This window comes from Spironucleus salmonicida, chromosome 4 (genome assembly GCF_000497125.1).
Source record: "Spironucleus salmonicida strain ATCC 50377 chromosome 4, whole genome shotgun sequence".
NCBI classification, from domain to species: domain Eukaryota; phylum Fornicata; order Diplomonadida; family Hexamitidae; genus Spironucleus; species Spironucleus salmonicida.
The window spans coordinates 924,783-939,919 of record NC_090599.1 but is presented as its reverse complement, the minus strand read 5'-3'; the positions used below and the strand labels follow the sequence as shown (position 1 = coordinate 939,919).

Below are 15,137 nucleotides of genomic sequence, written 5' to 3'. Positions count from 1 at the left end.
TTATTATAATCAGAATAATTTATAGCAGATTCTTAAAATACTAATAATCCATCACATCTTCTTATTACTTTGTTTTATAATTATGTTACAATATAATCTGTGTAAGTTTCTTAAACTGATACATCTAAAGTAGATGATCTCAACTGTGAATAATAAGTTTGAAGAAATATTCCATAATGATACTTAGCAAGAAAACTTTCAAAATTTTATAAATATATTAATTATTAATTATATTATAAGTTAGTATTATTTATAGAATTATATAATTTGAACAATAATAATATTGATTGCTCTACTGATTGGTTATTTTTATGAACGTACTAAAATTATTGCTATACTATAATAGATATTTTTTTTGAAATCTATTTCTCTTACTTTCTAACCAAACAGTATCTTCTGATGACGTATTAACAAGTGTATCAGAATTTAATAAATAAGATACTTGAGATACTTCACCATCTAACGAAGTACCTTATGGAGTACCTAATGGATTACCTTATGTAGTACTATCATCAACAGATTCATCAACATATTCATCATCAACGTTGTTATCAATAATAGGATTACCTTATGGAGTACCTTATGGATTACCTTATGGAGTATCAATAGAAGGTACATAAGTATCAAGTATTTGTTGTACAGAATTATATTTTAGTTAAGTAGTTTAATCGTTACCACACATTATTAAATAGTAAGCACACTATAGTAACATAAATCTATGTTTACCGCTATATATATTTATTAAATATTATATAATTTGTATTCTTTGTTGGTAAGATGGATGTCCATACTATTTATATAATTCTAGTAAAGATGGATCAGCTTTTGAATGTTACATTATAAAATTAATAGCTACAGTTATTGCATGTTCGTAACTTTGGGTTTGGTTAATCTACAAATATTCTACAAAAGATTAAAATTCATCTAATATTAAATATGAGTACTGTTACTATATCTTAGCAGGTTATCCTTAGAAAGGATTTAATGCTAATAATAATAAGATATCAGTAGTAACATCTACATATTTATTGTTATCACTATTATAAAATCTAGAATAAGATTTAGCTTTACTATTAGATAAAGGAAGAGAAATTGCTCCTACCAAAGGTTAAGTATCTAAGAATTAATCTAGAGTAGTGTGTGGTAACAACATTTATAGATTTTAAATTAGTTGTGGTGAGAAAGTGAAGTACTCTTTTATAAAATATTTCCATTAAAAGGTAAACTTGACACCAAAATAATATATATGGAAACCGTATCTGTAAACATGTTCATCACTTTTAGATTTTGATAAGTCTAATTTGTCTCGTAACATAATTATAGGTTATATACCTAAAGGATTACCTTATGGATTACCACCTATAGTAGACTTTTCGAATCTACTGTTTAGGAAAGATAGGAACTCTACTGTTGCTTATTAAATTAGTTACATAATATCTTATTTCGGTATAAATTTGTGAGCACTTACTAATTATTTAAACGTTTACATAATATCATTTTCATTCATATTTTATATATTATCTAATTTTTGTTGAGCTAGCTACTTTTATCTACCTTACAATAAGATTTAATAATAGCTGACTAAATATTCCTTTTCATCTATATTTATGTATATATCAGAGTCAAATGGTATCCCAGAATTATATTTAGGATCAATAGCTTTGTTTTTGTATTGTACATTAGTGTTATTTGGTGAAGATATGAACTTCTCTATATACTCTTACCAAAATGCATCATTGTCAGATTAGGTAGGTAAATAGTGTGTTGCGTACTAACTTTATAGCCTTTTATCATAAATCCAGAAGATATATTAAGAACCAATGCATGCTTTGAAACAATCATTTATAGAAGCGTTCATTATACTCAGTTTAATAAAATTTTTACATTCTCATATTAATCAGTGTCGAACATATTTGGTATTTAGTCTGGATTTTGTAGATCTATTACTGGTGCTATATAATTCTATACTTATTATAAATTTATAATATTATTTTAGTGTATCTTCTTGATATGATTATAATAATCTTTAGTGTTTATTAAATATAGGAATTTGTATCTCTATATTTGTAGATCATTTATAATTTAAAGATTTTACTAAGATTTCTATAATATTATTTGTTGGTCAAAATTATATTAATCGTAACATATGTTTAATATAGAATTTGGATTAGTTGTCGTCCCATTTTATATTTTTACTAATTATAGTTGTTTACCTATCAATATTTTACCTCCATTAGTTGCACAAGAGTTCCCTATCAATATTTAACCTTAATTAGCACACTGATCTTGTATAATAATTTAACCACCAAGTGATCCACAATTACTGTTTATTATTATTTAACCCGAATTACTACACTATTCTTAAATATAAATATTTTAACAATTATCTTTTATATAAATTAATCCATAGTTTGCACAATTGTTTCCTATGTGAATATCATTAGAAGAATTAATAATTATATTTCCAGACTCGCTACAACAATTATCATCTACTCTAATATTTGTACTATCATGTATACTAATTCCTTAACTCTAGTTTCCTAACACAATATCAGAAGAGTTAATAACAGTTATATCTTATAATTTGGTGATATCAGAATAAGATTATAACAAGTTTAGTTACAAATTTATATTTTATAAATATGTTGATAGATCTATGCTATCTTTAATACTAACAATTCCATCTAAATTATATTAATTTTAAGTTACTTATTTATATTATATTAATCCACTACGATCTTAGTGTTTAATTGTATTTTTAAAATCAAAATTTGGACTTATATTATCATTGTATCTTTTAATTATAGAATATTTGTCATGTCTATACAAAAACGAACACAGTTCAGTATCAACTAATCTAGCTATTATAATATCATCATTACTTCCTTTTAATACTAAGTCGTTACATTTTTAATTAGTTTATACACTAATGTTTGTTAATTCTAATACGTTTAATTGTTCTGGATAAATTATCTTATCTGATTAAGTTATATTCAATCTTTTAATATCATTGGTTGACTAGATGTTTATGAACATTTACTGCTGTGGCATATGTTTATTAGAAAATTTTTCGCTAAATTAAATGCACAACTAATATGATCATATCCAACTTTAACATATAATGGTAGAATTGTAGTAACTACAAAATAGTTATAAATATTTATAGATATAGACTAGGAAATAATCAATGATTCTATTAAGAAATAAGAATTGAAAAAAAGAATGAATAATAATCTGTGAATAAAGTAGATGACTATCCAATATAATTATAAAATGAGAAACTTAAAATAATATCATTTGATAATATAAATAATGAGATAATATAATTAGTTTCTGATAAGTTTACAAATGATGTTATTTATGTTAAGATATGTAACGAGTGTTACTCTTTTAAATATTAAAACAAATTTTACTTGATTTGTAACAGATCTAGACAATAGTTACATTGTTAGTTTGATTTTGTGAATACTGTATGTTAATAATTTAATTATTTAGGTAATATTATTAATTGTTTTATTCCAATAACTATTCCTGCTAGTACTCCAAATTTACCAGATGAATTTATATTAGTAAAATAAAATTAATGTAACATAAGTTATCAACCATTAAGATTACCTTAAGATGTTTAATTATGTTACTATTCAAAATATTTATTATGTGAAGTTAACATAACACATATTAGCAATTGTTAAATTACTGGTAACAATATTGTTCTAGGTACCAACATGTAAAATATATAATGTAAAGGTAACAACATAATATTTATAGGTAAATAATAAAATTAAATAATTAATGGATAAAATATACTAATAAATAATGATTGTTAAAATATAATTATAGAACAAGGTTGTTAAAATATAAAGCTAGATGGACATATTGATAAATATTCTGGTTAAGTATTTATAGGTAACAACTCTGGAAACATTAATAGTTAAATAAATATAGAATCCAATTGTTTTAATAATGGAATATTATTTATAGAGTAAGGATCTGCAAAAACAAATTCGATAACAATCAGATCTGATTCAGGAAATAATGGAGTAGTGAGAATCAAAAATAATAATGGTATGATAGATGTTAGAACAAGTGACAATGATTTGTTAAACATATAATCTACATAAGATGTAATATTATTATGATTATTATGATTATATATTTATTGACTTTATTTTTTATATGAATAAATGTAAAGGTTCATTAATATTATGTAAGGTGGTTAAACACCTATTCAAATTGATAATATAAAAGGTTACGAAGAAGGACAAGAAGGTCCTTATGTTGTACAACTATCAGCACACGGTAAAATTTAAGATTAAGTTTATATTAATTAAGATTATAGTAGTTTAGAAAGATTATATGTAGTTGAATATGATAAAGAAAGTGACACTGTTAAACTATTGAAATCAGTAAACTTTACTGATGATATTATTATATGTACTAAAGTTGATTCAGATATATGTGATTTTAAATTTTAATACCCAAGTTCAAAGACTATGTAACATTATAATATTGTTAGACGTATCAGACCAGGATTGATTGACATGTCTTTCGATTTCTAAAATTTATAATTTGTATAAGTAACTGATCAAGCATTACCAAATAATGTATAATCTGTTATCGGTTATCCTAAAAGGTTCGTAAATGATACTGCTTAGTATGTTTAAGTTAGTTTACCAAATATGTAAAATGTTAAATATGTTGCAGAAAATTTATGTTTATTTGAAGGTACTAAGTAAATAACAGGTTGTGATGTAGTTGGTAGCAATATATTCATATCAGATTGTGAGAATGTAAAAATAAATAATTCATCAAAAGTGTATATTGATAGTAATTCTAAAAATATATAAATATAAGATTCATAAAATATATTTATTGGTAAAGATTGTACTGGTAATATTCTCATCAAAGAATCTGGTAGCGTAGATAATAAAATTATTATAAATGATGAGTGTGCTCAGTAAGGTGGATTAATTCTTATGCCAAAAGACTGTGCTAAAAAGTTCCCAATTACTATTTAAAAAGGATCTGCAAAGAGTGGTACTATTATTATTAGACCAGATAACGGATTTATAGATATTTATTCTAATTAATATGATCTTATTAATATATAGTTACCATTAGATTAAAGTATTATTATGAGATAGTGATCAACAAGAATTATCTTTGTTTTTTTCAATTTTAATTTATTTATTAAAACATATTCATATTTATACACGTACACTTATCAGTAATAGAATTATTCATATATTCATCAAACAAATATATTTATTAAAACATCTTCATCAAATTAGATCCGTAATATTAATAAATATAAATATAAATTAAAATCGAAAAAAATATAGTATAAGATTAAATAAATATTATTAACTTTACATCTCCTGAATTATTATTTATTTATTTATAGTTATAGTTATATTTATATTTAGAAATAATTAATTCATTTAAAACTTTAAACCTTTAACCATTTTAAGATTGGTTAATTTATTCAGATCATTAATATAGATTAATCACTTTTAAAATAATTAAATTGAAAAAAAAAATAATATAATATTATATCACATAGATTCTGATGTGTCAGAAGTTTGATATCTGTCTAATATTTCTTGATCTGTGTATTATGTTTTTATCGCAAGGAGTTCGGCCCAAACTTCTTCGGATAATCCTTATCCTTATACATAAGTATAGTTTGCAGGGTCTGCAGGTAATGCCAGGATTTATGCCTAAATATATCTATGTTAGTGGACTGCCACCTCTAATTCGTATTTAGTTATCTCTAATGACTTTTTTTCCTGTTCAATTTAACCGTCAAGATATGATAAGCTATATTGATGGTGTAAGATTCTAAGCGTGTCACCACTTCTGAGAACAATTTAAGTTCTTTTTAATTAATTAGTCAATGACTCAACCATCCTTTAGAATCTGTCCACGTCATACCGTAAGCATTCGATATGGTCCCAACGTTTTGCGTGGTATTTTTCAGTAGCTTCTGCATTATAGACTTCTGCAAGAGCTTTTGCAGCAGCTTTTGTATAACGTTATCGTATATCCTATTAACTAGTCTGCAGTGGTTGCAACATTTAATGGTATTTAAAAAAATACGATAGTGTATTATATCCTATGGGATGTAAATTTTTTCACGTTCAATGCAGAATCACTATTAGAAAAAAAATACCAAAAGGTTATGTTTAGGAAAGGAAAAACCTATACATCTACAGTTGGCTAAAAATCCGGAAGTTACCAAACCTATTATAATAGTAAATTATCTATAATCATAAAAATGAAGCGTTTTTTCTGGGCAAACTACATATTATTATATATTCATATACACTTATTCTAAAACGTTGATTCTAAAAATAGATCGGTTTTGTAGATTTCTAAATAGTTTTTTAGCATCACCAAACACTATATTATTCATATATAAAGTTATTATTATGATTTTAAAAAAAGAATTGAAACTATCATTTAATATTGTAAATATATATTACTTCTTTTTCTACGAAATTAGTTTTTGTATATAATATATTCTAGAGACTATTTTTAGTACTATTTTATATATATGAAATTATTAATTATCCATTTTTACGATAAATTGATTTGTTAATATTATTGTTTATTATACGTAATATTTCTTCTTTCCATGGTATATCTAAATATATATAATAATAATATCCATTTATTTAAATTCTTAAAAATATTTCCACTCCAAAAATCTATAAATAATAATTTTTGTTTAGATGTTATAAGCGATTTTTTTAATTTTACTAATACTGGGTTCAACTCTGAATAGATCATTATTTTTTTAATAAAATTATATTCATTATATAATAATTTAAATTTCCATTTCTTTTATTTTTTTGATCACTTTAATTTTTATTATCATTACCCATTTTTAAATTATTAATTTTATATAATTATAATTATATTAATGTAAAAAAGAAAAGGAAAACTTATAATAACTAATATAATATACAAATATAATAGTAATATTCAATAAATTATACTCTCTTAAAAAAAGGAAAGTAATTGTATATTTTAGATATATATATTATTGCCACACAAGTTATAGAAGAAACTAGAATAATTAATTGTAAATATTTTATTTAAAAACATATAATAATATATATTAAAAATAGTTTTATTTGATATTTTTAATAATAAGCTTTCAAACAAGGGTTAAAAAATTTTGATAAAATTTTATAGTGAGTTTTGTGATAGTGTTGATGGGTTTGGTTGATAAATTTGAGTACTTTAAAATACATTTATTAATATATATGTAAATATAATATGTCTGTATATTGAATAATCTATAGAAACTGTAGAAACTGAATTTTATAGTAAATTTGTATGTATAATTTTGATGTAATTATGTACAAAACTAATGTAAAATACAAATCTTTCCAATATTATAAACCAAAAAAATATACCTATAATATATATATATATATTATTTTTTCACCACTTTAAACAATAGAAAAATTGCATAATACTACACCATAACAAAGTGTGTGAAAATTTGAAAAAAATAAGTTTAACATAATCCTATATAATAATTACATAACTCCTTTTTTCAAAAAGTACCACTCCACAACAGGTGTCAAAATAATGATTTTTTGACCTTTTTGGACGAATCGTTTGAAAAATAAGTACTTTTAAAATACAATATAGAATATATATATATCTATTATATATATACTATATTTTTTCCTTTTCTATCTCTGCCAGAAACTAACATATACAGTAAATTGAAAAACGTTAATATTCGTAATATATATAATACTAATACATAAATCTAAATTTTAATTTTATATTATACAAAAATATTTGTATATTTTTTATATTATATTAAATTTTGTATTGTTTTCACAATACAGAAACTAAAAAACTAGTAACCTCAACAAATATCAACATTTCAGTTTTTGCAGAATTGTATACGTAGAAAAAACTAATTTATGCATATATTGTCGATATATAGAATATATAATATTTATGTCGGTTCTCATCCCTCTGACAAACCTAGATCATGTTTCGCACAAGGTCATCCAGAGAAGTCATCTAGCACCACCAAAATGTGTTAACACAAGGACCCTCAATTGCTAGTCGCCTACTGAAAGTTTGAAAAATCACTTTTTTAAAATTCCTACTCAAAAATTTTAATCGTTAATAGTTTTGGCCAACCTGATGATAAAAGGTCGTTTTCTATTTTATTTTTGTTAAATTAATTTTCATTGTTTCATTCTTATTGTAACAGACAGTTCTGTCTTGCTAAAAATGAAACTGAGCCTCCACTCACAATTTAACTTTTTTGGCATTTAAACTTTCGGCCAAGCTATTATGCCATTATCTGGACTTAAGCCCAGAGGCATCGTTAAAAATTTATAATTGCCATTACCCATACGTAGGAAACTTCTACTTTACACAATTTTATTATACTATATATTGGATATAATACTTAAAAAGATTTAAGTATACAACAACAGAAGTGGGAGATATATAGTTTCGTAGTTTTCAAAAGCTAAAAGTTATTATATACTATATAATATTAAGTAAGGAATAGAAAATAAAGTGGAAAAACATAATATTATATACCAGAATATAATAAAAATATTGCCACTCTAAAACATATAATATATATATATATACTTTTAAAATACAAAAGTTTTATTTTAACCTTACAAGTATTTTTGGATTTAAATAAAGTATACGAAAAAGATGTCAACAATATAAATTTCCCAATAGAAGTAAGTACTTGACTGGTTAACACTCTTAAAAATAAAAATTTAACATATACTCATTATTAGCTGCTTTTATGATTTTAAGCAATCCAATAGAAACTATGAGAGTAATATCTATTTAGGTTTACAAAACAAGGCCTACCTATTTTAAAATGGGATACATTGCTTCATGAACTGTGATCTTTTATACATGCTAATTAATAAGGATAAATTTACTTAATTCTCACAGTGAATTATTACCGAAAATAATAAAACTAGATTTATACTAAGCTAAATTTTCGCGTTTGATAGGTCCTTATTGATTCAGATATCCTGATCAGCTATGAATCAATAATTTATAACGAATATAGTAATTATGCACAAATAACTAACGGTTATAACATTTTATACCCTAAGAACCACCTTTATTGATTGGCCTAAATTTGTCATATCTAGTCCAGGTCTATTTATGCTGTAATAGTATATATAAACATTTATCTATACGATTCTGTTTTAGTATACAATTTATTTTATACTCTTTCTAAACTAATAAATATTAATATTCTTGTTAATTAAATAATAATGTGTCCATTATATGTAGTATCTCAAAAGTAAACCGTTATATTTATTTTCAAAATTGAAAAATATTGAATAATAATCGTCATTGAAATTTTTAACCGAAGTATAAGTCATATATTTATATATATATTTCAATTATCTTAGTTTTATTTAGTTTTTACTATAACAATAAATGAATAAAATAATAATAATAATACATAAATTATTGAAAATAAATCAATATTTTATTTAATCTGCACTGAACAACTTATATAACCATAAGTAAATTTAACACGTTTCGATAATTTAGGTAATATATACATAGTTTATTTTTTTAATTTCAAAAATGTCAGGAAGCTGTGATTTAAATTTATCCAATAATGGTTGCAGCTTTAACTATTCATGTACATCTCCTACAGCACATGCGGCTTGTACACCATGTGCTCAAATTACTGAAGGATTTTATTGTAAAATTTCAAGAAATGGAAATGTACGAAACTGCAAAAACTCCAATCCCGATTAATGCACATTATGCCTAGATTTCTACTTGCTAGATGACACCAAGCTGAACTGCTTTCCCAACTTCTGCTCGACCTACGTGAGCCAGTGCGCGAACGGTCAGGTCTGCCCGGCCAACTCGATCGACCGGTCCAACTGCCAGGCCTGCACACGAAACCAGGCCACGCCCTGCAAGTGCGGGAAAAAGGCCGACTGCTCGATCTGCGACGGCAGCGGGAAGCAGTGTGGGGCCTGCCTGAAGGGCTTCGTGCTGGACGACGGGAACTGCGTGCTGGAGAGCAACATCTGCAACCAGTTCCGGCAGAGCATCCTGTGTAATGACGGCTCCTACTGCAACGGGGAATTCGGGGACACGTGCGAGCTCTGCGCTAAGCTCCAGGTCAACCAGTCCTGCAAGTGCGCGAAGGGTGAGGTCAAGAACTGCGTCAAGTGCGACACCAACGGGTGCTCGGAGTGCCTGACCAGCTACGCGGTGCAGTTCGGCCGGTGCCAGCTGAACACCTGCGGGCAGATCCAGAACACGCTGAACTGCGCCTTCAACCACCTCTGCAAGGACGGCTCCTCCCCGAACCAGGTCTGCATCGCGTGCGACTAGAGCCAGCAGTGCAACTGCGGCACCATCCTCGGCTGCAAGACCTGCGGGAATACTATTAACACCTGCGGCTCCTGCTTCGTCGGGTACCACATCAATGGCGGCAAGTGCGAAAGGGACAAGAACAGCTGCGGCGAGAACTTCGACTCGGCGCTCTGTGATACTGGCTATTACTGCAACGGCGTCTTCGGCATCAAGTGCATTGTCTGCACGTTCATTAACTACAACAGTGCCTGCCGCTGCGGGGACAACCAAATTCAGAACTGCACCACCTGCATCACCGGAGACTGCACCGCTTGCAAGTCGGGACTCTACCCGGTCAACAACATCTGCTCGCCCAACACGTGCGTTGGCGGGCAGAAATCGACGCAGTGCGCGGTGAACAACTACTGTCCGGTTACTCCCGCGGGCCAGACCACGAACTGCCTGCTGTGTTTTGAGCAGTCCACCGTGGCCTGCAATTGCGGGGCTGAGGACAACTGTGCCACCTGCGATGACAAGTTCACCAAGTGCGATAAGTGTCTGCGGGGCTTTGAGCAGGCTACTGCGGGGAAATGCACGCAGATCCCTAATATCTGCGACCAGAACGGGTCCTCCTCGCTCTGCTCACAGGGAAATTTCTGCAACGGCTCTTTCCTAGACAAGTGTAAAACCTGCGCGAACATCACCACGGATCTCTTCTGCAACTGCGGGGGCAATCTGCTGCAGAACTGCGTAGAGTGCAAGGATTCGCTCTGCAAGAAGTGCTTCACCGGCTACCACCCCATCAAGGGCGTCTGTCAGGTAAATATCTGCGACAAACAGCTCTCCAACAACCAGTGCGCGAGCGGCTTCTACTGCTAGACTGGCAGCAAGGAGAACGACCCCTGCACAGTCTGCGACAAAAACCAGGCTCAGCCCTGCAAGTGCGGCGGCGCATCCAACTGCGCAACCTGCGGTATCACCCCCAGCACGTGCCAGGACTGCCTTTCTGGCCTCGTGCTGGACCCCAGCACGTTGTCCTGTGTTACACCGTAGACGGGTAGCAATATCTGCAACGCCGATAAATCCTCGACAGAATGCTTTAACAACTACTTCTGCGACGGCAAAGAGAACGACACGTGCCAGTCATGCGTAGTTCTCCAGCAGGGCCAGAAGTGCAAATGTGATACGGCCCTGATCGAGAACTGCCAGTTCTGTATAGGAACGGTGTGTCAGGCCTGCGTCCGGGGCTACGAGGCCATCGGTGGCATCTGCGTTCCCAACAAGTGCGGCGACGAAGGGAAAAGCTGCCTGCCCGGATTCTTCTGCCCCACGGGTGCCCCCGCTGAGACCTCTTGCCGCCCCTGCTCGCTGGACAACCAGGAGCTCTGCAACTGCGGAACCGCCGCGCACTGTCAGTCCTGCACTTCGCTCAACAACCAGTGCCAGACGTGCGTCAGCGGCTTCACCCTCATCAACGGCGTGTGCGCGGTACCGCCCAACTGCAACGCGATTCTGCCATGCCCCATCGGCCAGTACTGCAACAACCTGACCTGCGAAACCTGCTTTGAACAGCAGATCGCCTGCTCCTGCGGCGAGGCTGTGAACTGCCAGAACTGCGGCCAGCAGGGCGCGTGCGTGAACTGCATAAACGGCTGGTTGCAGGACGCGAATGGTAACTGCAAGATCCCCATCTGCACCGTAGCACCGGGCCGCGACAAGTACTGCGCCGGGCCAGACTCGCCCCAGGACTGCTCCACGAACCCGCTCGTCATCAGCAGCATGCAGCACTCCTGCAACTGCGGCAAGGACGCCACCGGGGCCGCGGTAACCGGCTGCGCGAACTGCGAGCCTAAAATCGACCAGTGCAAGCAGTGCCTCAACGACTACACGCTCATGAGCGGGGTCTGCGTCTTCACGCCCCCAGGCTACAAGGGCAGCTGCGACGACCTCGGTACCTCCAAGTGGTGCGCAGAGGGCCTCGGCTGCAAGTAGTACGGTCAGTGCATCAACTGCGCGACGCTCGACGTCGGGATGTCCTGCAAGTGCGCCGCCGACACGCTCCAGCTCAACTGCGCCGAGTGCGACGGGAGCGGCTGCAAACGCTGCGTCGAGGGCGCGACCATGATCGATGGCGCCTGCCGGGTCAAGTGCACGAACGTGGCCCAGTGCTCCGACGGCGAGCAGTGCGACCTGGCCTAGCAGGTATGCGTCACCTGCGACGGAATGCAGTTCTGCAAGTGCGCGGCGAACCAGAACTGCCTGGGCTGCACGGTCGACAAGAAGTGCAACGGCTGCCTCGACGGGTACGTCCAGAACGTCCAAGGCTCGTGCCAGAACTGCGACGCGGGCTACGAGCTCATCCACGAGCTCCCCTCCGTGTGCGAGATCCTCCAGCAGACCAGCACCGCGCTGGGCCCCTGGGACGTGGTGGGCTGCGTCGCCGCCGGAGCGACCATCGTGGCGATCGTGGGCTACCTGATCTACTACTACACGCACCGCCCCAAGAAGTTCTACACCCAGCACAACATGTTTAGCAAGTGAGCGGTTTGGTTACTTATTGCACACGGTGCGGGATGTCGCCGCGAGCGGACCGGGAGGATTTGCGGCTCTAGGAGAAATGTGTAGTAGACACCACGGGGCGCTGGACTGTGCTTGCACTCGGCAACTGCTGCAGCCGATGCGTCCTGGGCGTACAGTAGCCTCCCGGGGAGCACGCTGCAGGCTTACGCCAGACTAGTCCTTTCGCACCATAGACGCGCCTCGCTGCCCTGCATTGGTCAGGGTGCGGTTATGAATAGTTTTCAATTTGCCAATTTACGCCGTCGGCGTGCCCAGACGGCCGGTATATTGCTGTTTTATTAAGTTCGAGGACAGCCTCGGTGCTTTGCAACACGTGGATGGTCGAAACTCCATTAAATCATTCACTTTGGTAACTTACAACTGCTATGCTTACACATCATAAGTAATTTAGCAGAGTAAAAAGAAAAAGCTTTCATAACGATACTGGCGTGAGAAATCACATGGATTATCTAGCTAATGTTTGATCTTTCTATGAATTACAGTGATGATTGTAACTAGACTACAATCTTATTTGCAATTTGATTCAATAACTTTCATTTAATATATATCTTTAAAACAGCTAGAAAAGAGAATAGGCATTTTCTATCGAAATAACTAAATCCATCTGATGAACTGAATATACATGAACTGATCCGAAGCTTCCTCTAATACTACACGTACTTCCTTTACACAAAGATTTTGTAGGACCTAGTAAAAATATTAAGTGATTAGTATCAAATATATTATTTTATAAAAATTATGAGGTTTAGAAGTTGTCATGGTGGTATTAGTTAATATGGATAATTTTTTAGGAGAGGCAATAAATAAGTGTGCGCCATTTTTTGACGGAAAGCCTGAGCCAGCACCCTCGCTGGCATGACTCCTCACCCAGCTCCCGGCTGCCAGCTCCATAACCGCACGAGCGCTTTGCGGGACCGGGCATACGAACAGGGTATAACCGGGTGCCAGCATAGCAAGCAGCCGCATACTCCGAAGCCACCCAGCGCAATCCCCTAGCCTGGCCAAAGCACGGAAACACGTAACTATGGGGCCAGCTGCACACCAGCATGGGGAAATAGAGTTGCCGTTGGTGGAATTTTGCTACCTCCGGCGCGGCCAGAGAAGGTAATTCTTCCCTCCGACTCGCATGCCGGCCAAAGGCACCGCGGCGGGACCCTCGGCTTGGCGCAGCGGCATAGGGAACGGAACTTGGACGGGAAACCTCAAGATAATCACCAGCCAGCTGGCATCGGGCACTTTGCATGCGGGTCTGCCTGGTTTGCGTGGCAACCATCCAGCGCTCCGCTCTAGCCCGCCGCCGGGTCTACACCCTACGCTCCATAATATGCATGCGGCGCTGTCTGTGCTGGTGCTCTATGCCGTCTTCACCTCCCTCATCGCAGGGCTGAAGTGCTTCATGCTAGGGCCAGCCGAGAACCAGCAGATCTCGCAGCGGGCGCTTTTCCTGCTCGCGGTGCTCGTGAACGTGCTGGACGCGTGCCTGCTGGCGTCCGTGCTCGCCGCGCTCCAGTTGCTTGGCGCCAAGGCGAAGGTCGCCAGAGCCGTCCCGACGTGCGTGGTGCTCTACCTCGCGGTGCTCTTCATGGTGGTCTGCATCTACGACACCGAGCTGGGGCGCGAGATGCAGGGCATCGCCAGCTTCTCGCTGTTCAAGAGCTACATCCTCGGCGTGCCGACCCTGTTCCCCAGCACGCTGCTAGTCGCGGGCGAGAAGACCTCCTCCAACACGCTCGCCACGCTTCTGCTGGCCATCGGAAGGGACATCATCCACTGGGTGCTGCTGTCGTCGATCGTCATCGGCTCGGCCGGGCTGGCGCTCCTGCTGGTGCTGATCGGACGGAAGCACATAGTATCCTCGTTTCTGGTCCGGCCAGCTGCCCCGCACAACTTTGTGCTGCAGGCCGTCAGCGCCGGGCTCGGGAGCGAGATGGACATGCAGACCGCCAAGATATCCTCGGCAACGCGGAGAGTCCGACGGGCGGCCGGCCCTGTTGGGGCCCTGCTCTCCCTCGTCGCGGTCGCACTATTCGCCTCCTTCATCGCCTTCCCCTACGGGCAGCTGGCCGAGGCGGTGCCAGGGCACTGGAACATGCTCAAGTCGCTGACGCGCTACCACCTGCCGGAGGCGAGGCTGCAGGCGTTGATCCGGGACGAGCGCCAGAGCGTTGAGCTGCCGCCGGGCCTGTTCTACATCGACAACCGCGACAGCGTCC

General features: G+C 35.7%; 6 protein-coding genes across 6 annotated transcripts; 3 read left to right on the top strand and 3 right to left on the bottom strand. All coding sequences in view use genetic code 6, as the record gives it.

Moving 5' to 3' along the window:
- Positions 1–139: 139 nt before the first annotated feature.
- On the bottom strand, positions 140–1,858 carry SS50377_24085 (uncharacterized protein; the record flags this gene model as incomplete). Its single annotated transcript, XM_067907938.1, has 1 exon — positions 140–1,858. One exon carries the CDS (start codon positions 1,856–1,858, stop codon positions 140–142), a length of 1,719 nt encoding a protein of 572 aa, XP_067764912.1.
- A 2,326-nt stretch (positions 1,859–4,184) lies between these two features.
- On the top strand, positions 4,185–5,147 carry SS50377_24084 (uncharacterized protein; the record flags this gene model as incomplete). The annotated part of the gene is made up of 1 exon (XM_067907937.1): positions 4,185–5,147. The coding sequence occupies one exon, from the start codon at positions 4,185–4,187 to the stop codon at positions 5,145–5,147; it is 963 nt and encodes a 320-aa protein (XP_067764911.1).
- A 408-nt stretch (positions 5,148–5,555) lies between these two features.
- On the bottom strand, positions 5,556–6,077 carry SS50377_24083 (uncharacterized protein; the record flags this gene model as incomplete). Its single annotated transcript, XM_067907936.1, has 1 exon — positions 5,556–6,077. One exon carries the CDS (start codon positions 6,075–6,077, stop codon positions 5,556–5,558), a length of 522 nt encoding a protein of 173 aa, XP_067764910.1.
- Positions 6,078–9,615: 3,538 nt separating this feature from the next.
- On the top strand, positions 9,616–12,885 carry SS50377_24082 (Cysteine-rich membrane protein 2; the record flags this gene model as incomplete). Its single annotated transcript, XM_067907935.1, has 1 exon — positions 9,616–12,885. The coding sequence occupies one exon, from the start codon at positions 9,616–9,618 to the stop codon at positions 12,883–12,885; it is 3,270 nt and encodes a 1,089-aa protein (XP_067764909.1).
- A 32-nt stretch (positions 12,886–12,917) lies between these two features.
- On the top strand, positions 12,918–13,388 carry SS50377_24081 (uncharacterized protein; the record flags this gene model as incomplete). The annotated part of the gene is made up of 1 exon (XM_067907934.1): positions 12,918–13,388. The coding sequence occupies one exon, from the start codon at positions 12,918–12,920 to the stop codon at positions 13,386–13,388; it is 471 nt and encodes a 156-aa protein (XP_067764908.1).
- A 59-nt stretch (positions 13,389–13,447) lies between these two features.
- On the bottom strand, positions 13,448–14,254 carry SS50377_24080 (uncharacterized protein; the record flags this gene model as incomplete). The annotated part of the gene is made up of 1 exon (XM_067907933.1): positions 13,448–14,254. One exon carries the CDS (start codon positions 14,252–14,254, stop codon positions 13,448–13,450), a length of 807 nt encoding a protein of 268 aa, XP_067764907.1.
- Between the last annotated feature and the right edge of the window lie 883 nt (positions 14,255–15,137).